This window comes from Fukomys damarensis, unplaced genomic scaffold (genome assembly GCF_012274545.1).
Source record: "Fukomys damarensis isolate Sample0158 unplaced genomic scaffold, DMR_v1.0_HiC HiC_scaffold_19, whole genome shotgun sequence".
Lineage (NCBI taxonomy): Eukaryota > Metazoa > Chordata > Mammalia > Rodentia > Bathyergidae > Fukomys > Fukomys damarensis.
In genome coordinates this window covers 4,595,293-4,616,495 of record NW_022900931.1, presented here as the reverse complement: position 1 = coordinate 4,616,495, position 21,203 = coordinate 4,595,293, and the positions used below count along the sequence as shown (strand labels likewise).

General features: G+C 60.4%; 1 protein-coding gene across 5 annotated transcripts in view; it reads right to left on the bottom strand.

Annotated features, from left to right (window-relative positions):
* Shisal1 (shisa like 1) overlaps window positions 1-21,203 on the bottom strand; it is a 56,585-nt gene that overhangs the window by 33,721 nt on the left and 1,661 nt on the right. For 3 of the 5 annotated variants that reach the window (XM_033766180.1, XM_033766183.1, XM_033766184.1), the window contains exons 1-3: window positions 9,759-9,779; window positions 2,577-2,680; window positions 544-757 (exon numbers count right to left, since the gene is read on the bottom strand). In XM_033766180.1, the coding sequence (XP_033622071.1) occupies window positions 544-757; window positions 2,577-2,643 (281 nt within the window). In that variant the 5' untranslated portion in view covers window positions 2,644-2,680; window positions 9,759-9,779. Of the gene's footprint in view, window positions 1-543; window positions 758-2,576; window positions 2,681-9,758; window positions 9,780-21,203 lie in introns of those variants that run through there. The other 2 variants (XM_033766181.1, XM_033766182.1) reach the window with 1 other exon arrangement.

Below are 21,203 nucleotides of genomic sequence, written 5' to 3'. Positions count from 1 at the left end.
AAAAATATCCTCTCAAGTCAAAGCCACATTGAGAAAATAGTTGTTACTCATTTCTTTCCTACGTAAAGAGTTTCTATAAATAAATAAGTAAAAGATGAAAAGTGCAATAGAAAAAACGGTAAAAGGTGTAAGCAGCTAGCTCATAGGAGACGTGCAGATGGCTCTCAGACATGTGAAAAGGCGGTCAGCTTCTCTGCCAAGATAAACACACACTGCTGTCCTCCGTGGCTCAGGGAGCATCCTGCCACCCGCACGTCCCTCTCCCCACCCTGTGGTCCCTCCATCAGGATACCGGTCTCAAGGTGCTAAGCACTAAGGAAACGGGCTGCCGGGATGAGTAACCTCTGACTCAGCGGCACCAGCCAGTACTCGGTGAGTGAGCACTAGGGAAAGAAAGGCAAAGCTTTCCGCATGCCTGACCCCTTTACCGTCCGCCGCAGGCCTGCCGGGCTGTGCTGTGCCCACTTTTCAGATGAGAAGGGCGGCGCTCAGGGGGCGGAGCAGGACGGAGACCCCGGCCCCTGGGGCGGACCCCACGCTCACTTGTGCACATAGCCCTCGGAGCTGGCCGTGAGGTTCGCCTGCATGACCGCCTGGAACTCCGTCTCGTTGCAGCAGTACTTGAAGACCGAGCTATTGTGGTGACAGCACAGGATGAAGGTTTTGTTGTCGGAGAGCCGGGGGCAGTGGAAGCCGAAGTGGTAGCGGCCTTTGTGGTCTGTGTAGGGTTCACACACCCGGAAGTGCGCCGACAGGCCTGTAGGGGGCGTTCACAGTTCAGTGGGGGCCCCTGTCCCATCCCAACACCACCCCCTGGCAGACAAGTCTGAGATCCCACCTGACAGACGGAGAAACTGAGGCCCAGAGGCCTAAGTGACTCGGCCGAGCTGATGCAGGGCCTGGCGTCAAAGTCCCCTGCTCCGCTGCCAGCTCTGGTGGCCTCTTCCTGGGCACTGGAGCCACTGCCAGTGGGCTGCAAAACCCAGGCTCCCCGTGTCCAAAGCAGCAGCTGCCCTGGGGCCCTGATCAGAGTTCCCAGGGCCCAGCCTGGTCCCCTCTCCCGGGGCACTAGCCCGAGCCCCTCCCTCTGGGATGGGATTTAGGAGCAGAGCTCCTGGGGAGAAACAGGAGCAGCGAAACTGAGCAGCCTACAGTGGAAAACCCTTGAGCCCTTGTCTGGGGCTTCATCAGCACCCTTAGAAAAGGATCGCTGGAATCTGCATCTCTTAAGAGGGCTCTGCTGGCTCTTTTTCTCCAACCACAGAGACCCTGACTTCACAGAAGCCACCGCGGGGAGCTCTGAGTCAGCCAGGGCTGCAGCCCACATGGTGCCCACCTGTGTCCAAAGCACGCAGCACTGCCCAGCTGTGTGGGTGGCACACCTGGCTGGTGGGGTGCACAGACTGGCTGGGGGGGCAGGAAATCCTGCAAGTGTCACCAAAAGATGGGACCCTCCTCTCCTGTATGGGGAGAGCACAGGAGTAGGGCAGCTCTCAAGGCCCCCTAGTCCTTGACCCTGCGATGCCAAGGTGTGAACCATGTGCCAGCAGGTGCACCAGCCCCCAAATCTCACTGATCCCCTCCATGGAGGAGAGAGGCAGGGCTCCCATTTCTGCCCTTCGTGGTCAGAAAGGCTGACTCTGGGGCGCTTTGCAAAACAGCACAGTGTAAACTTATCCCTCCTGCTTCTGTTCCGGCCTGAGCCCAGCAGAGCTCAGGGTGGCTCCTAGCCCTCCTTTATAGCCATCTGTACCCCTTCCCTTGCCGGGTGACCTGGGACAGGCTTCTCTCCATCTCTGAGTCCCAGTTTCCCAGTAGGCGAAGCGAGTGGTTTATCCCTCCCAGGAGCAAGGAGGACCCCAGAGGAGGGAAGAGCTGGCTCCGGTGGTCTGAGTCCTGGCCTTGGCTCGGCTCAGCTCTGCGTCCTGGGAGCCCTGCCCGGCACCTCCCAACCCAGCCCTTCAAGGGCCCCTCGGAGCTGCACCCAGCAGAGGTGCAGGGCTGGAAACCATCAGGCTTAGCTGGAGTTTGAGGCCACAGGCTAGAACTGAGAGGGGAGAGACAGAGAGACACAGAGACGTGGCGAGAGACAGGTAGAAGGTGGGGGGAGAGAGAGACAGAGAGAGAGGGAGAGAGCGCACTGGCCCTGTGGGCAGCCCCTGGGGTGAGCGGTGTGGACAAGGGGGTCTCTCTGGCTTGGAAGAGCATAGGGCTTGGTTGATCCCCGTCTTTGAGGCAAGAGTTAGAGCCACCTGCGACTGCGGCTGAGACTTTGAAGACAGCCTGGGGGCTGCCTAGTGCCAGAGGGCAGCCCCAGAGCAGGCAGGAGCCCCAGCCCCTACGAGCTGCAGTGACTCGGGCAAGTCAGTTCCCTCCCGGAGCCTCAGTGTCCCGGTCTGGACCACGGGTGACTTGTCATCACCGAGCTTCCGCCCACAGGCTGAAGGGCAAGGTGGGAGTGGGGCTCCTCCCGCAGCCCCCTGAACCCCACAACATCTGCGACTCTCCCCCTGGGATCCCCAAGGGGTGGGCACTGCTCACGAAGGGCCCTGCGCCCGCTGCCCGCCCAGCCTTACCTGCCGAGAAGAGCAGCACAAAGAGCAGGGCAAGCGCGTTCCGGGACTGCTGCCCACAACTGGTCATCGTCCGGCCTGCATCGACCCGATCTGCCCAGCGCTGCCTGTCAACGAGACCAGGGTGTGTGGGCGGCCGTGTCGCCCGGCGGGGGGACCGCGGGGGTGCGAGTGGGCTGGGCACGGAGGACGGAAGCCACCATCCGCTGTCCTCTCTGGAACGAGCGACCTTCCCCGACCGGTCACCGCCACCTCCTATTCTGTTCACGGCTAAATGACACCTAATCACAGGCAGAGATGGTGGTGGACGTGAGCGGCACCGAGGCTGGGGCGGGAGAAGGAGGCCAGGGACCAGCACGCCCGGGTCAGCTGGGGGTCACTCCCTGCTGGGTCACAACGGCGACCCCCAGTAGCCCTTGCACGGAGCGGGCTGCAGCCACACGGTAGAGACCGGGCGGTGAACTACAGAGGACAGAGCTAACAGAAGCACACTCAGTGAGGACACTGGTAATGTGTGTGCACTCTCATGGGGACACACGCACACACACACGCACACGCATGAGTGCTTAAAATACCGCGCGCCTTCTGAGGAAGAACAGGACACAAGACTCCTGCGGATAATCGCACCCCAAAGGGCAAGGAGCAGGGGCACCAGCAGATGTTTGTGCAGCCAGGTTCACAGCAGAAATATTCACAGGAGCCAAGGGGGACACAAGCCAAGCGTCCACGGACAGACGGGTGTTACATACAGTGTGACGTGCCCTGGGCGGAGCACTACTCAGTCTTCAAAAGGAAGGTGTCTCTGACACACACACAAAACCCGCCGGGCTGGGGGCCCCCCACCCAGCGAAACAAGCTGGCCACAAAGATGGATTATGCATGATTGGCTCATGAGAATCCCCAAGAAGCGGTCTCAGGTCCAGAGGTCGGAAGCAGGATGGGGGTGGCTGGGTGGGGGCCCCGGGCCCTCCTGGCCTGGCTGCTCTGCTCCGCCCTTCTTTGGACTCCCTGTCCCCTCCACCATGAGACCCTCTGCCCCTGCCGTAGCCTGAAGGGTGACACACGTGGCACAGAGGCGGCCCGGGCAGCATGGCTACTGGAGGGGACGGGGAAGGATGTGCGCAGGCCAGGCAAGGCTCCTCTGAGGGCTGGGGACTGTCGTAGACCCTGCTCCGGGACCCTGGAGCCAGCCCAGGGCCCCCATGTCCTCCTGAGCGCTCAGCCTAGCGGGGCAGGACAGAGAACAGGCTGCAGTCCTGAGGCAGCTCCACACTCTGTCAGACGTCAAAGCCAGGGCTGAGGGCAGAGGGAGGGCAGCCACCTGGACACTCAGTCGCAGGGACATCTGGGAAGTTATGGTGACAGGTGCCATCCTTGTTTGGTCTGCACGTTTGGTCCACTCTGCCAGAAGAAGGGGCATGGCTCTCAAATGCCTCCCAACACGGACTGCCGGGACCCAGGATGCTCAGAGAGGGCCCCTGCTCCCTCCTGCCCTGCTGCTCCCCAGGCTAGAAGCTGCTTAATTGCTCTGTGCTCTGGCTTCCTCCCAGCCCTCCTGGGAGGATGAATGGAGATTACAGCTTTGGAGCGCTTAGCAGAGGATTTCACTCCAGGGAAACTTCAGGATCCGCCTGGAAAACACCCTGTGGGGAGGTGTTTGGGGCCCCTTGGCCCCATCTGGGGAAGCCAAGGCCTCTCTGGGCCCTGCTGCCCTGCAGGGTGGCTCTGTTCCACTTTTGCAGCCACAGCCCCAGTCCGGGAGCTGGGGAGCTGGCAGAAAGGTCCCCCCTCGTGCTGCTGTCCCTCCCTACAACAGTACATGGGCTGATGTGGGGGCATCACTCACCCCAGGGTGCCCGCCCTCAGTCCTGGAAGCCTGACTCCTGCAGCACCGAGAAGCTGGAGCAGTTGCCACCTCCTCCCCAAAGCCTCCTCTGCCCAAGTTTTTACCCAGCTGCTGATCCTCCCAGAGCCCAAAGGCTGGGCCCGGACCAGTGCTCAGCAGCTCCGCCTCCCATGACCCCCCTGGCGTCCTCCATCAGGGCCGGAAGGTCCCGGGTAGAGGTCTGACCAGCTGGGTGCAGGGGTCTCAGGCCGGGGGGAATCCAGCCTCCTCTGTTTGGGGGGTCGAAACGTGCCCCAGGGAGACACTGTCGCCCGCGCTAGCTGAGGCGAGGTGACTACTCAGCCCCAGGATCCACAACTTCCTCAGCCACCCAGCACCCAACCAGTGTCGGTGCCTCCGTCCTGAGCCCCAGGAGACTCAGGTGCCGGGGGGCAAACGACAGACCATCCTGGGTTCCACGCCCTTGCAGACTGGGAAACCGCCCACCACGTAGGTGATGGTCCGAAAGCTGGCGAAGGCGCCGCCTGACCAGCAACTCACAGGGACTTCCGTGCGCCCTGCCCAGTCCGCAATCACGAGCCAGGCACGCGCGGCTGTGGCCCACCCCTCGGTCAGCCGGGGACTGCTGTTCCGAGGTTTGAGGGTTATTTTTAATCGCTGAATTTTGGCGAGGCAGAGAAGGGGAGGAGGAGGGCAAGCGAAGAGAAACAGAGCGGGGAAAGATGAATTAAACCCCGCCTCGAAAACAACAGAGCCACTCTGGATCCACCTGGCTCCGTGGGCCAGGGGAGGACGAAGGGACTGGACAGAGGGTGGCAGGGCAGAAAGGGCACCCCGGACGTCTGGCCGCTGCCCCAGCACCCGGAGACGGCAGCAGCTTGGTGGTTCCTCCTGGGCACAGCCAAGGGCCAGGTCGGGGTGGCCAGGCCAGGAGGACGGGCCCCAGAGAGGCCGCTGCCAGGTGCCAAGTCTGGCTCCGGCGTTCGTGAGGACCCCACTCACTGTCACTTGCTGCTGTCTCTGCCTCAGCCTCCCCGTCACCCCGGGGCCACTCTTCTGAGCCCCGCCTGCCGAGCCGTCCTCACCCTGAGGCCCCAGAGCCCACCTCTGTCCTTCTTCACGGCTATGGGGTCTGTGGCTCCCTGGGCATTTGTACCCAAGCCTATCTGGAGGCTTTCAAAGGCTGCCCCCCACCCAGGGCTGTGCCCGCCAGTGCCAGGGTTTGAGAATATGGGCACCGTAGAGAGATCCTGTCTCAAAATATAAAGGTTGCCAAAGGGCGGTGGAAGTCACTCCGTGCAAAGGCCCTGGGCTCAATCCCCAGTACTGTGAAAAGAACAAACAAAAACGACAAAAGAAGAAAACAATAGAGAGAGAACCCATAGCTCAGAGAGGCTAAGGAGTCTGCCCAGAGGTGGAGCATGGCAGAGCTGTGAGTTGAGGCTCCAAACAAAGGCTCCGCGCCGTCTCCCTGGCCTCAATGGGGGCCCCAGTGCCTCCCCGCTGGGCAATGGAGGCCGCTTACTTCCCGTCTTGTCCACCTGTGAAATGGGAGCCGCGCCCCCACGTGGAGGGATGCTCGGGACGGACAGAAGGCCATGGGGCACCAGGCACACAGGACAACTGCTCCACCAGTGACTGGCAACCTACGGGGCAGCCTGGGGCCCAGGGCTGAAGTACCTGGAGGGCCCCGTGTGCTCCTGGCAGGTGAAGTGTGCCGTGCTTTGAGCAGTCACTTGGCTGCTGTCTTCTTTGACAGCCAGAAAGTGGCTTCCTCACCTAGGGCAAGCGTGGATGTGGGGCGGAACTGTGCCTCCACGTCCTCACCATGAGTGCTGGCCGCCCACAGGGTAGGAACTCTAACCACTCACGCAGGGCGAGGTGGCACACACCTGCCATCACAGCATTCAGGAGGCTGAGGCAGGAGGGCTGCCGGGAGCTGGAGGCCAGTCTGAGCTACACAGTGAGGCCAAGGTCGGCCTGGACTACATAGCGAGGCTGTCACTAGTGGCGGTGGGGAGAAGGTGCTCTTCCAACTGTCCTGTGGGGTGTGGGGTATCACAGTGGGAGGTGCCCAGTGACTGCCACCTTGGACAGGCCTCTCTTGCCCACAGCTCTCCCATCCACCCCCTGTGTCACTGTCACGTGGGTTTCACAGGCACAAGACCGAGGCCCAAGAGGGAGGCCTCATGGCTGGCTGCGGCTCCCAGCACCTCCCTGGACTGAGCTGGCTGTCCACAGGCCTGTGTGCCCCTCCCGTGCGGGAGGCAGTTGTGGAGAACCCCCACCGTCCGCCTCTGTCTCCCCGGAGGTCCGGCTGCACCGGGAGATAAAGCAGCCGGAGATCCCAGGGAGTGAGTCACTGGTGTCAGCTGGAGGAGGAAAAGCAGGCACAGATGCCATTCCCGGGTGGTCCCACATTTCTGTCCTCAGCTGCCAGCAGTGCCAGGAGCCCTGGCGCCCAGAAGCCAAAGCTCTAAGCCTCAGTTTCCCATCGGTACCTGGGTTAATCCAACCAACTTCAACAGGCTTTGGACGTTGGTTTATTCATTCACTAAATCCCTCATTCACCTGTTCATTCATTCCTCTGCTGAGTGTATGCTGGGCTGGGGACTGCAGACAAGGGCTCTACCCCAGCAGGTGCAAAGGCCCTGAGGCTGGGTGGAGCAGGGGGAGCCGGAGGGGCATGGGGGAAGACAGCTGACATGCGTGGATGTGACACCTCTCCACTTACGGGCACCAGTGCCTGTGCACCCTGCAAGGCCCCTCCGAGACCCCTTCTGTGACGGGAAAAGGCTCCTACTCTGCATGAAGGGGTGTGCTCCAGGTGCAGCATGGACCCGGGGACCCCACACCTGCTTCTTATCTGCCCGGCTCTGTGACGCAAGGACGCTGGCCTCAGGCCTCTCTCCTGGCTCTGGTTCACCGTCCACCCTAAGCCCCGGAAAGGAGGGCAGCTGGGTCAGAACGCTGTGCGCGCGGGGAGGGCAGGCGGAATGGAAGCAGCACTGAGTCCAGCTCTGGCCGGGGCCTGGGCTACCACCCCCAGGCGGCAACGGCAGGACCGGTGGGCCCTGTGCACAGCCGGGCTCCGACTGCCACCCTCCCAGCAGCCGCCTTTCCGGGTGAGCCAACTGCGGACTGCGGCAGGGCCCTGGGTCCGACCCCTCCCTCGCCCTCGGTCTTGGGGTCACGTGGGGGTCGGTGGGCTCCGGGGAGGTTTGTGAGGGACGCAGTCGGCTCCCACACTCACCCTGAGCGAGGATACGGGGCCAAGGGGCGGCAGCGTCCTGGTGGGTGGGGGCCGTGCTGTCCTTGGCTGTCACCCCTTCCCCGCTCCACCAGGCCTGGCCGCACTGTCCCTCCCTGGCCCCCTCGGCCCGATCGCCTCGATCTGGGTTCCCTCCGTGCCCCCCGCTGGCACTCCCACTGTGCCCAGCACCGCAGCCTGGGTGGCATTTGGAGCTGTGCCCCAAAGGAGGCTGCTGCCCTCCCTGCTGCCTGCCCTGGAATCCTGCCCGCTTGAGCCGGGCCAGAGAGAAACCTCCTTTTATATCCTCTCCAGCACACACTGCACAGGCCTGGGGGGCCCCACCCAGCCAGATGACAGCAGCCCAGAGGGAGGGGAGCATGATGAGAAGCCAGGTGCAGTGGCAGCCTGGTGGAGTGGCAGAGGGAGGAGTTCACTGAGCCCTCACAGCTAGGAGGTGCCCTGATGAGGCCTAATTTCCAGGTGAGCAGAGCTGGGACCCAGACTGTGGTGGCTGGCAGTGGACCCTGAAGGGTGTGAGTGGGAGCTATCCCTGCAGGGGAGCAAGGGGCAGCGGGAAGTTGAGGTCACTTGGCAGGGTAAGCCTGTGACAGACCAGCTTCTCTGCAGTACCAGACTCAGCAGAGACCAGGGAGGCCTCGAGCCTGCAACCTGAGCACTCAAGTTCGAGTCCCAGCCCTTCTACTTCTCATTCATGTGAGTGAAAGTCACTTTGCCTTTTGAAGCCTGAGCTGCTTCATTGCTTTTTGTTTTTCGGTGCTGGGGATTGAATCCAGGGCCTTTGCAATGAGTTAAATCCCCAGCCCTTAAAAATTTTTTTTTTTTTAATTCTGAAATAGGGTCTTGCTAAATTGCTAACTTGCACGTTGGATTCCAACCTGTGACCCTCCTGCCTCAGCCTCCCAAAGTGCTGGGATTATAGGCGTGTGCCACTGCACCGGGCTGCTGTGTTGTCTTTGTTGCTGTTCAAAGCTGACCCCACAGCTGGATCAGGAGCACCTGACACACAGGTGAGCTTCCCTGCAGTGAGAACCCACCCGCCTCTTGACAGCCAGGCAGGGACATCTGGAGGGGCTAAAGAGGTGAGCTGACTGTGTGTGTGCACACAGTGGGCCCTCTCCCCAGGCTCTTCTGGGTTCAAGGACAATCAGCAACACTCACTTCTCTGCCGAGCAGAGGCCCAGCTCTTCTGAAAACCCTGGACCTAGAATGGTCACAGTGCACAGTCCGTGAGATGGGCAGCCAGACACAGGCGGTCAGAGCCACATGGCCACACGGCAGCACAGCAGGGGGCTCTGCAGCAACGCAAGACCAGGGCGTTCAGGTCCCCAAAGCGTAAATTCAGGCCTGCACACTTAACTGTAAACGTGTCCCTGTTAAGAAGGCACACGGCACACAGGAGTTGGGGTAGCGATGCCTGGCCCCCTTACCCAGGGGTGGCTTCGAGGCTGCCTGCTGTGTTACTGACACCAACAACTGAACAGAGAGAGATTAGCACAGACCGCAACGGGAGAGGACAGGGAGCCAGGGGAGGCCCTGGCCTTCAGTCTAGCGAGGAAAATACAGAATCGCTCTTGAGAAATAAAAGTAAAGGTGACTTCCAGTAATGGGGCAGGCCTGCATAGAATTCCCCAAGCTCTCCTGGGAAATGTGTTCCTGGGCCTGGTGCTGGGATTTTCCAATCCCACAAAGGACGTGTGGATTTCCAAGCTCCTTCTAATGAGCCCTGGACAGCCTGTCCCTTTGGGGGAACTCCCAGTCATAAACGCTGCCTTGGTTTCTCTGTCCAGGAGTTGGGGAACAAAGTCACTGACTGCTCCTAGCGTGCTGCTCTCATCTGACCTGGGGAATCCCACCTCACGCGACTCAGGCTCAGAGGCCTAAGGTTTCCGCTCATCTGGCCCCACCTGCTTGTCTGGTACACACCTGGCCCTGGCAGGCTTAGCTTCCGCCTATACAGAAGGCTGCTGGCCACCAGCCACGGTCCTAGGTCTGGGGGGGAAGATAGGAGACGCCGGCGGCCAAGTACCACCTTACTGATGCCTTCATTCAACCCAGCAGCCCTTACCTGGCCACAGAGACCTGGGTGGGACGGTTCTGCACCCTGGCCCTCACAGCCTAGGGCAGGGCAGGAGGAGGAGCTGACACCTAGACAGATGTTGACAGCTGGGCTCCTGCTCTACAGATGTTGAGGAGAAGAAGAAAGACATTAAACCTTCACGGGGCCCCCCACTAGTCATTCTGTTACCTGCCCATAGGACGGTGTTTCTAACAGTAGGCCCCGGGGTGCAATCCAGGTTCAGAAACCAAATGTGGTAACTGGGGTATGAGGGTCACCACTCTTGGGAGATTCCTGGGCCCAGGACAGCATCTGCAACGGTGAAGACCCAGAGCTGACGAGCTTGGACCTTTGGATAAGGGAGTGACCTGTCTGAGCCTGTTTCCCCACACGTCTATGGGGACGGTCCCCACACTGTAGCTTGGGACTGGAATGTCCTCAGTCCAATCTGTCCTCCCTCCACAATGATGACCTCAGCTATTCCGCCACAGGGACACAAAGCTGGGCAGTGCCCCAGAGCAGCCAGGAGCGGTGGAGGATCCCAGGGGTGGCTGACCAGAGCGTGGGGCTTGTGTCACTGCACCCCACCAGGGAACAACTGAGAAAGGGAGGACCCCAGTCCCCAGGCCTGCTGGTCCACAGCCGGAAGGAGGGTGTAAGGTGGCTCATCTTTCCTAGCTCCTCAGGGGACTCTGATGCCTGCTCAAGTTCAGGTACTGCTGGGTGGAACAGAGCTCAGCACATTTTTGTGCTAAGGGCCAAGGAGTAGATAACCATCGGCTCTGCTGGCCACTGGCAGCTGTGCCACTGCAGACAGGAAGTGGCCGTAGATGCTACTACATGAATGGGCAATGTTGTGTTCCAATAAATCTTTATTAGCACAAATACACGGCTCAGTTTGCAACATCCTGAGCCATGACCTTCCAACCCCAGGCCAGAAGCCCTGCACCTCCCAGGAGCTAAATGATCTGGGCCACCCTGCCTGGGAATCAGAGGCCGAGTGCCAACCTGCTCTGGGCACCTGCGAATTTGGCAGGGCGTGGGCAGGAGCTCCAACAGGGCAGCCTAGTGAGCTGGCGGGAGGGAAAGCCGGGGAGGGGCAGCGTGAGATCTAACAAACCAAGTCACCAGCGCGGCTAATTGGCCGCAGCTGCTGTTCCGACCAGAGACTTGTCAGCTGTGATTAGGGAAGTTGCCTTCAGGCCAATCAACTTCAAAATTATGCAAAGAGGGCCGCTGTGGAGGCCACGGGGTTTGTGCAGAGCGGCTCCCCCACCCCGACAGGCACGCTGCAGCCCACAGTCCCCGGCCTGGACACCCCATCCACTCATCCGCTCATGGCCCCCCTGGTCCCAGCTCCACTTTGGGGCTAATGAGCCTCCCGCCCACACTCTGGGCTTAACTGGCACGGAGGAGGCTGGTACCGTGGTGATCCAGCTGCTACCATTGCGCGCCTGGTGGGACCGGTCACTGTTCTCAAGCGTCCACCTCCCCCGGTGGCCAGGGACCTGCAGCCGCAAGGAGCTGGGCTTGCCTTTGCTCTGGGCAATTCACAGCCCAGAGGACTTCCTGGTGGCCATGAGGAAAGCAGGTGGCAGAGGTGGCTCCTGTCCACCCTCCTGAGCCCTTGGCTTCCCCCAGCTCCACCAACCCCAGGCCAGGACAGACCTCGGCCTTGCCAGGACCTTCACTGGGCTGCTCAGACACCGGCCTGTGGTCCCACCTCAGGGTGCCACCTCTCTGTGACTCTTCCCTAGGCAAGAGGGGGTCGCTCCTGAGCAGACGAACCCGGTGCCTGAGTCGAACCCTTCTCCCCACTGCTCCTCCAATTCCAGCTCCGCTCAGCTCAGCACGGCTGAGTAACGCATCTGCGTGACCACTGCCCACCCGGCCCAGCTCTCAGGGACCTCAGGGACAAAGCCTCCTCGCCTGTGTCCTCTGATGGCCACACACAAGGCCCCCAGCCACGGCAACGGCCTTTCTGCCACCTTTCAAAGCGCATACGTCCCTTCTAATGGGAGGAAATTGCTAAATTCTCCAGCACAAGTTGACATCCGAGTAAACAGTTTTCTGGAGGTCTAATTAGCGTGCTGCTTTGGGGGAATGCTGGCTCAAGCACTTCTGGGAACTGGAGAGGTAACATCCAAACACATTCAGGGAAGGGCTTTGTAGGCAGAACTGGGGCTGGGGCGGCGAGGGTAGAATTTGCGGGGGCACAGCAGAGAGCCGCTGGGGCCACGGCCTCCGAGGACAGAAGGTGCAGGCTGGCACAGGGACACAGCTGCCCCTGGACCCTGGACAGAGGACTCAGCCTCTCTGTGCCCCTGTCCCTAAGCGGGGTGCCCACCTTGGCCTCACTTGGTGGGGTGACCCCTTGTGAACCCCAGAGCTCGCCGGATGGCCGCAGTGCCCAGGCGGCAGGGTGACCTGCCCCTCCCCCCGGCACACACTCTCCCGGGGTCACACAGCTCAGGGCTCACAGCTGGGCCAGGGGCTGCTACTGCTCGGTCTCGGCCTGGGGCTCCCACCATCACTCTGAAGTACCTGGGGCTCCAAGGGCCCCTGATGGTGTGGTGTGAATTCTGCTTTGGCTGGGGGATGTGCAGGGGTCTGGAGCCCACAGAAATAGAACTCAACACGAATTAAGCTGTGCGTGATGATAACCGCACCACAGCAGAACCAGTGGGAAAGGCCATTTTCTGAGCATCTACTCTGAGCTCAGCCCCTACTACACTGCCTGCTTTACAAGCTGGTCTTCTTCAGTCTTCTTGTTTTTCTTTTGAGACAAGGTCTCACTATACATCCTGGACTGGCCTCTAACTCATGGTGATCCTCCTGCCTCAGCCTCCTGAGTGCTAGGATTATAGGTGTGAGCCACCTTGCCTGGCTGGGTTCTTTCAATTCTCAGAAGAGGCTGGGCTCCAACCCACAGCCTCAGAGAGGGTGCGTCACCTGGCCCAGCTCACACAGCAGCAGTGGTATGAAGGCTTGGGCCCAAGCCGTCTGGTTTCCAAGTCATGGTTCTTTCTTCTGGCTCTCTTGGGCTCTGAGGATGGAAGGACAGGAGGAGGAAACGAATGCTTCCTGCAACCAGGCCACCTCCCATCCCGGAGCTTCCCTTCCCGTCCCAGACGAGGGGACTCTGGGAACCAGCCACCCCCATTCCCAGGGGTGCAATTCCTGCAGACACCAGCTCCCCGCCGCCCTGGAGTCGGCCCTTTGGGGGCCATGCAGACCCTGAGACGGCCTGCCCCACCCCCACTCCAGTCTGGCCCCGCCCTGAGGAGTGGGAGGTGCCACGCCTGCTGGGAAAGCAGGGGCCACCAAGTGTGGGAAGCCTAAGGCATCTTGGCCCTGGGATGGGGAAGGGAAGTCCCGGTCTCGGGGTGACAGATCACCGTCCAGTCCCATGCCCCCAGGGACAGACTGTGTGATCAGGTCAGCTCCTCCAGGCCTGTTTCATTTCTAGCTTCCTCCATCCCTTCCATCCATCATTCGGGCAACAGAGTTTTACTGAGCACCTACTATGTGCAGGCCCCCTGGGTCCTGGCAATACGGGAGGGAGCCAGACACACTCGCTCCCCAGCGTGCTCCCCTGGGGCGGAGTGGCAGGAGGCCTCAACATGGGCTCCGCAGGCTGCAAGGGGGGGGGGTCCCAGCAGGAAGCAGGTGTGGAGGGGGCGGCCGAAGGCAGGATGGGAGCAGGTGGGCAGCCCGGCCCGGCCTTGGACCATCTGCAGATAAACTCCAGCTCAGCCGTCTTCCCGACGTGTGGAGACTGAAAATAGCTTTCACACTGTATTTGCTGATGTTTGTCACTCTACTGCTTCTAAATTGATCCAGAACAGATTGTCCGATTGTTTGGATTTCAGGAGAGAAGTCTGCTAATCTTTTGCTCATCCTGTCCAGAGGCCTGCAAGGCCCTCCTCTTTCCGGGGCCTCCCTCTGTGGCCAGGGTCCAGCTGGACAGAGGAGGCGAGGCCCTCCCGGGCTCTGTGCCTGCGGGCCTGCGGGCCTGCAGGTGATAGCGAGGAGCTGGCCCTAGGGAGGGACCTGCACTCCGCAGTGGCACTTCTGTCCCGGAACACAAGCAACCGTGACAGCCCGGAAGCCAGCCAGGTGTCGTCTCAGGGGCTGATGAGGGTGGGGCTGCCTGGAGGACCTGGTGTGCCCGGAGCCCTGCTGGTGGGTTGATTAGCGATGTCTGCCCTGCCCCGGGCACTGCAGTGATGGGTGGTGGCATTCAAGCTACACAATCGTCACCTGGATCTACAGGCAAAAGTCAAACTCTGTACCTTGCCCAAATGCTCAGGAATGTTCTACAGCCGTGGTTTCTGCTCAGCTTTCCACAGATGCTGCAGGGCAGCCATGTTGATGTACGGAAGTTTCCCAAATGCATTCTGAGGCTCCCCATCCACGGTCACCTCTGCCTCCCCCAGCCCTCCACCCCTTTCCTCACTAGCATGAGCCAGGAGCCACTTCCGGTGGGCAGGCCTTCTGGACTTTGACCGTCTCCCAGGCAGAACCACTCCCTGTCCCGGCTCCCCCAACACCTGAACAGCCATCAGGCCCTGGGACAAACAGGTGACTGCATGCATCTCCCCAGAGACTGTGAGCCAGGCCTGTTGGCATCTCAGAGCCAATGCACTCGGGCCACACTGGACAGGTGGCTCGCCCACACCTGCCTGACACCTGTCCCTGCAGAGGGAGCTACAGGTGGCAGAGGAAGCCAGGGAGACGAGGCCTTACGCAGTTGTCCACCAGCTCCTACTGCCCGAGTCTCATCACCCCAGGAGAAAGAGTTCACATGGCCGGAAGAAAGGAGCGCCTGCTGGGACAGAGGCAGACAGGGGAAGGAGAGGGAAGCCACAGGAGCTCGGGCCCCTGCTGACCACTGTGAACACCTGGCCTCCCTCAGGGCAGAGGGCGGAGCCAGCGGGTCTCGTCTCAGCTTTGCGCTTAGCGCCTGTGCCCTCTGCTCGCTGAGCGGCAGGGACAAAGCCAGGTGGCATCTGCAGTGTGGCCAGGATGGGGCCGTGGCGAGGAAGGCAGGGATTTGGGGCCCTGGGCAGGGCGCTCCCATTCCTGGGCTGTCCTATGGCTGTGCGGGAGCGGGGCTGGTTCTGCCACAGGCTGGAGGTGCCACTCACTGCCCTCTGCTATCCGAGCCTCAGATCCCTCAGGAAGAGCTGAGACGGAGCCTGGGCTGGTGTCCCCTGACCCTGCCTGCCTCGTGCCACCTCCCTACTCTAAGCCCACTCACACTCCCTACTGCCCACCACATAGAGCCCAAATGCCTCCGCTGACTCAGTTTACTCTGCAGACCTCACACTCCCTCCTCCCACACCATCCATGGCTCCACGGGAGGAAGGAAGAGTAACTGGCTCGGTGCAGCCTGAACCTCCCTGTGCTGAGGGGTGGCAGCCACAGGCTGCAGTGGGCTCTGTCCAGCCCTGACCCAAACTATCAGGGACACCAGACAGCCTGGGGCTCCCAGTCAACAAATGTCCGTGGGGAGAAGATAGATCACATCCAGCTCCGGCACGTGACTCCTTGTGCACACACAGGGGAGCCTATGCCCCAGTGCCTGGGCATCTTCCTGAGCTGCCCTGCTCTAAGCTTGTGACATTTCCTGCCATCCATCCATCCATCGATCTATCCACCCATGCATTCATCCTTCTACATACGCGTCCACTGATCCATCCATCCATCCATCTATCCATCCATCCAACAAACTGTCCACCTCTTTCATTGCTGGGTGCTGGCTGCAGAACGCACAGCCCAAGAGCCTCCCCCTTCAGGGCTGGAGAGGGTCGCTGACCCTGCTCTGACCCTGAGCCTCCCTGGTGTTTCGGCTATGAAATGCAGGGGTGGTGATGACACTAATGACAGGAATATTTCCTGAGCACCTACTATGCGCCAGACTCTGCCCCTGCATCAAGCCATGTCCCTTGCATTGACTTGTTTAAGTCTTGTAAGACCCCTGTGAGGTAGACACTGTCCCTATTTTTCGGTGAGGAGACTGGGCTCAGAGACACAATGTAACCAGCCCCATGTCCCACAGCCACTCAGAGCAGAGCATGGATTTACCTGTTTCTCCAGTACGGCAGTGATATCGCTGTCACTGAGCGGGGTGCCCACACTGTCACAGCCCCACCTCCCAGCCTCCCGACCACCTGTGCGAGTTTGTATTATTTCATCATTACCCGCTTACTATGGAAAGCAGGGTCTGGAAGTGAAACGCACAGCCCAGCGCTGGCTGCCGGTAAGATGGGGCTCTGGATCCGAGCCCCAGCTGGGTGGGCTGCTACCTCCCAGTTGCCATGGCACCAGGGAGGCACCACCTGTCCCAGGCTCCCTGCTTCCTTGGCCAGCTCCTCACATGCCTTCAACAACCTGGGGAGAGATCCCTGCTCCAGGGCCCAGGGGGGACAAGATTCGGGTCCGCTCAGCTGCTTCGTGGAAGGGTGTTTGTTCACGGGCCAAGACAGGGGCGGCGAAGTGCGTGGCGGTGACAAAGTGAGGACACTGAGAGCAGCACGGGAGCTAACGCCGTGCTCCCTGAGCCCTCCGAGAAAATCTGTCTTCCCTGGTTCTTGGGAGAACCCATTTGGTGAGGACACCATGGCTGCGGGACCCCACAACTTGCCCAAGTGCCAGAGAGAAGCCACCAGGGGATCCGCCCTGCAGCCTTCCTAGGGCTCCCTGCCCTGAGGACGGCCCAGCTCTGCTGCTCTGCTCAGACTGCTGCCAGTGACACCCAGCACCTTCCCAGGCCCTCAGTGCTCTAAACAGCACAGGCGTACAGGTGAGGCAGACGGTGGCCCGGGGGCTCCGATACCAGCCCCTTCCTGGAGATGGAGGCCGACAGCCAGCAGCCTGGGCACGGGCACTGCAGGACTGTGCCCCACAGCCCACCATGCTCAGCGAGGGTGAGGTCCAGGAGGGGGGCGGACTTTTCTGTGCTCTCTGACTTGACTTTCAGGATGCACACACGATGGCTCCTCGAAAGCACCCTCTGGTCCAGGCCTGCGGAGCCCTGCGCAGCTGACTCCAGCCCCACCCTGGGCTCGGCCCTCCCTAAGGAACTGGGTCTCCAGCTGCCCAAGGGTAATGGATGGTAATGCACGGGAAAGGTCGTTGCAAAAAACCACGTGTCAGGCCGGGTTGCAACAAAGGAAGCTTCATTCTAAAATCTGAAGATGTCACGGGGAGGCCACACGCCTGAATGAGACTCACTTCAAACCCTCCTCGGGCTGCCCTTCTTGCCGGCCTGCCCCTGCCCTCTCCTGCCTGGCACCTACGCACCTTCTGGACCCAAGCTGAAGTGACCACTCCAGGAAGCGCTCCCTATGCCCTTGGTCGCCTGTTCTTTTTGCCTTCGGCCCCCACTCCAAGAGCAAAGCTCAGCAGGGCAGCCCCTTGGCCCAAATCCTCTGCCCCACCCCCTGGGGACGGTGCCCCATCCCGCACACACTGGGGGCTCCGGGGAGGCGGAAGGAACGAGAGCTAAGCGCTTAAGCGCGTTTTCTCTTGGCCTGTAGAGCCGGCTGCACGCGGGAGACTCCATCGACAAGAGAAAGCAGCCCGAAGTGAAAGCAAATCACCATCACTTCCCTAACACGCTTGGGGAGCCTCCGAGGACATTCCTGCCCTGGATGATGGAAGGAATTTGCTTTATTTTTAATTTGTGCCAATATCTAAGAAAACGGCACTTTATTTTGAGCCCATCGAGCGAAGAGGAGCCTGGGAATCTGGCGCAGGGGACAAACTTTCCCAGCCCTATTTCCCATGCAAATTGCTCAGCCACTAGGAGCCAGCGCCACCCCCCAACCCCTCCCCCAGGCACCTTTCCCAGGTTTGCCAGGGAGGGATAATCAGATTATGTAGCTGGAGTTTCAAAGAGCAGGGTTTGTCTCATTTTCCAGGTAAGTGTGAACAGGAAAAACATTTTTTTTTTCTTTCCTCCCAGGGATCTGTTAAGAGCTTGCAGAACTTAATTCAGTGTTAAATGGGTGTAATTTGGAAAGATCATGCATTATTTCTTAATTTCTTGAAGGCGCATCTGTGCACATCTGCTGAGGAGGTCACCAGTGTGCCTCCCACACGGGCCCAGGGGGCACAGCAGCCACGGGAGACACCAAGGAAGGCAGGGCTGGAGGTGTCTGCTTTGCCACCCGGATCCCAGGGCAGGGGGCCCGCAGAAGCTCCTGAAAAGGGCACCCTGCAGTTTTAGGGTTTTGTTATCCAAGGAGTTTGGACTCCCACAGCCCGGGCCTCAGAGACCTCTGGACAATGTGTGTGGCTGGACACCCTGAGACCTCCATGATGCCCAACTCGCTGAGTGACCTTGACACATCCCCAGCCCACGCCGTCTCCATGGAGACGTGGATGAGCTTTGGGGTCCTCCCAGGAGTGGCTCAGGGAGTCCCTCCATTACCGCGCAGCACACAGACTCAGGGTGCTGTTGCTAGGGCTTAGTCACACCCCTTCCCTTCTAAACTAGGGACAAAGGGCAGGGGATTTAGCTCAATGGTGCCGCTACCCCCCTCACAAGTAGAAGGTCCCGAGTTCAATCCCAGGTACCAAAAACTAAAAATAAATAAAAATAAACTAGGGACAGAGAGGCCCCAGTGGCTTCTTGGCACTTTGGGGCTCCACAGGAGAAACCTGGGCTGGTGTAGGGCTGGCAGTGAGAGGGACATCAGGATGCCCAGGGTGGGCCCTGAATCCCCCAAGCTGGCCATAGCTGGGGACAGAGGACAAAGTGGGGACGGCAGCCCTGGGACATCCACCCCCAACTGCAGAAGGAGCCCTGTGCCACACAGCCAGCCCCAAGCAGGTCCAGGGAGCCACTGGGGACAAACTGGAGATAGAGGGAAGAGAGGGGGCCTCCTCTGACACCAACACCGACAGAGCAGGGCACCGGTGATGTCCCCAGGAAGGCAGGACCCAGGGCGAGCAGGTAACCCTGCTCACTGGTACTGCCTCAGGTGCTCAGGACCCCATCTTCTAGAACAGCATTTGGGAAACAGGGCCACGCTGTTCTCGGGGGTTGGCTGTTACTTCAGTTGCTTCTAAAAAGAGCAGCTGGGGAAGCCACCCTGGGGAGCGGGAGAGAGTGCTGAGTTCATTCTAAGATCACTGTGAATCTGCTGTGTGAACAAGCTGGGGAGAAGCCAAAGCAACAGAGGCTGAGTCAATAGAGGTAAGGCCTCCCCAGGAAAGGAGGTGATATCTAAGCAAATAGGACAGTGACCAGCAGTAAGGCCTCCAGCAGCTCCTGGTCCTGTGTCCACAGCCTGGTGACGTCTATGGTTGCAAGTGGCATCTATGGTTCCAAGTGCGATCTTGGCTGAGAGGTCTGTTATTCATCTGTCTCTGAGCCTGGCTTTGCATCTAAGGCTTGAGCAGGACTTCCGGCTCACCACCCTGAGTCTGTGTCAGCAAAGCCACTGTGGACACAGACAGCTGAGGCGGCCACACCCAGTGTCCCCTGCCAGTTTGCCCAGACACTGAGGGCCTGGCACCTGGGTAGCCTGTGTCCTCCTTCAAGTGTAAGGCAAGAGGCAGGGGCAGGTGACTGTTCCAGGGAGGTAGGGACCACACATCTTGTCCCTAATGACTTGTCCTACTGCCCCCTAGACCAGAGGCCCCACGAGGGGCCACCACGCCCAAAGCTGCCGCCCTCCGTCCCTCTGAGGCCCTCAGCTAGGCTGAGGGGGTCCCTTGCTCCTACTGTGGCACCCCCTTGCCCACTCCCACAGGTCCAGGAGGGGACAATGCCCTCCTGACCACCTGCAGCCCAGCCCCGGAGATCTGTGCCCAGAAATCCTCCTCCTCCTCCCCGTCCCTCTGCAGACGCCTGACCCTGACGTCCTGCACCCATGAGTCCCCACAGGTCCACAGAACCGCTGGCTTCTCCCTGGTCACTTCCTTCCTGGTCAGCTTCCTCCAAGACCTCCCAGGGTAGCCTGCCCATGCAGGGAGCCACTCAGGAAGGCCAGCGAGGGAATGAGGGGATGTGGGTGGGTAATGGGGGTCAAGGGGTACTTCTCTCAGGGCAGGTCCCAGCCACTTGCTCACCCACAAAGATCCACCTCCAACGAGGGCCCAAGAGACTGGCGCGGGACTGATGGACACACACACACACACACACACACACACACACACACGTGGCTCCAGCCCAAACTGCTTCTGCCTAGTTGACCAGCAAGTCCCACACTTCCCTGATGCCCAAGGCAGACCAGAGAACCCAGTGTGACCCTGTCATTAAACCCCTGCTGACGGCTTTGCTCCAGACACAAGGGGCAGAGGCAGTGGGGCAGCAGAACTTCCAGCCAGGACAGGCACAGCCAACGGCCATCATGGTAGGGAAGTGTCCGGCCCAGAGCAGTCAGCAGTCACAGGACCAGGGGAGAGGGAGGGACCTGCGTGGACACCAGAGACCAAAGGTTACTGCCGTTCTCAATGACATTTGCGGTCCACTCCCAGGGCTGGCCAGAGGCAGACGGCTCCGAAGGTTCCCGGGGGGCACATTCAGACACTGAGGACGGGGCAGGAACAAAGGGTAGCGGGGGAGGAAGCGGCCATCAGGGTGGAGCTGGACTTCCCAGCCGCCAGGGTTTCAGTCACTGTCCAGGGTGAATGTCCAAGCCCATCAGTGACTGAAGCCGGCTTGGACGACAACTGGGGGTCCAGGCCCTCATTTTACAGGCCGGGAAATTGAGACTGGGACTCACAGGGTCTCATCTGTGACCTCACCGCAACCTGGTGGTGCTGGAGAAGGCTCCTCTGGCGCTGGCAGATAAGGAAACAGAGGCTCAGAGGAGTCCAGAGCCCAGCTCAAGGTCACACAGCCGGTGAAGTCGGGCTGGAGATGCCTGGGCTTCCCGGTGCAGGGCACTTTCTGCTCTTCCCATCCCCTTCTGGCAGGAACAGCCGCCAAGCCAAGGGGGACAGAGCCCAGAGAGGCGGGGGAGACGCAAAGGCGCACACAGAGACTCTCTGTGATTATATAATCCCCTCCAGAGGGTCTGCTCCGGGGGTGCAACTGAGGCAGCCAAGTAGACAGGGGACCCCACAGCCAGCCGGCTTTGCCCTTTCCAAAGAGGTAACAGTTGGAGGCGCCAGGAAGCGCTGGCTTTTCTTCCTCTTTCTTTTTTCTCTGGATGGCTAACAAATATTAATACCGATAATGATAATAATAATTAAAATACATATAACCTGAAGACTCTTAGGGTCTCGTTGCTATGACAACCGTGGGCGCTCAGGGAGCTTCCCAGGGCCGCTGCCACCGGTCCACCCAAGCCCCTGGAGCGTGATCAATATTGCTTCGGCCCCGGGAGGCGGCGGCGGGTCCTTGGGGGCCACGCGGCGGGCTGGGACCCATGGACTCGCGTTCGGGGAGGGGGACCTAGTCTGAGCCTCGCTACCCCAGACACGACCCCCGGA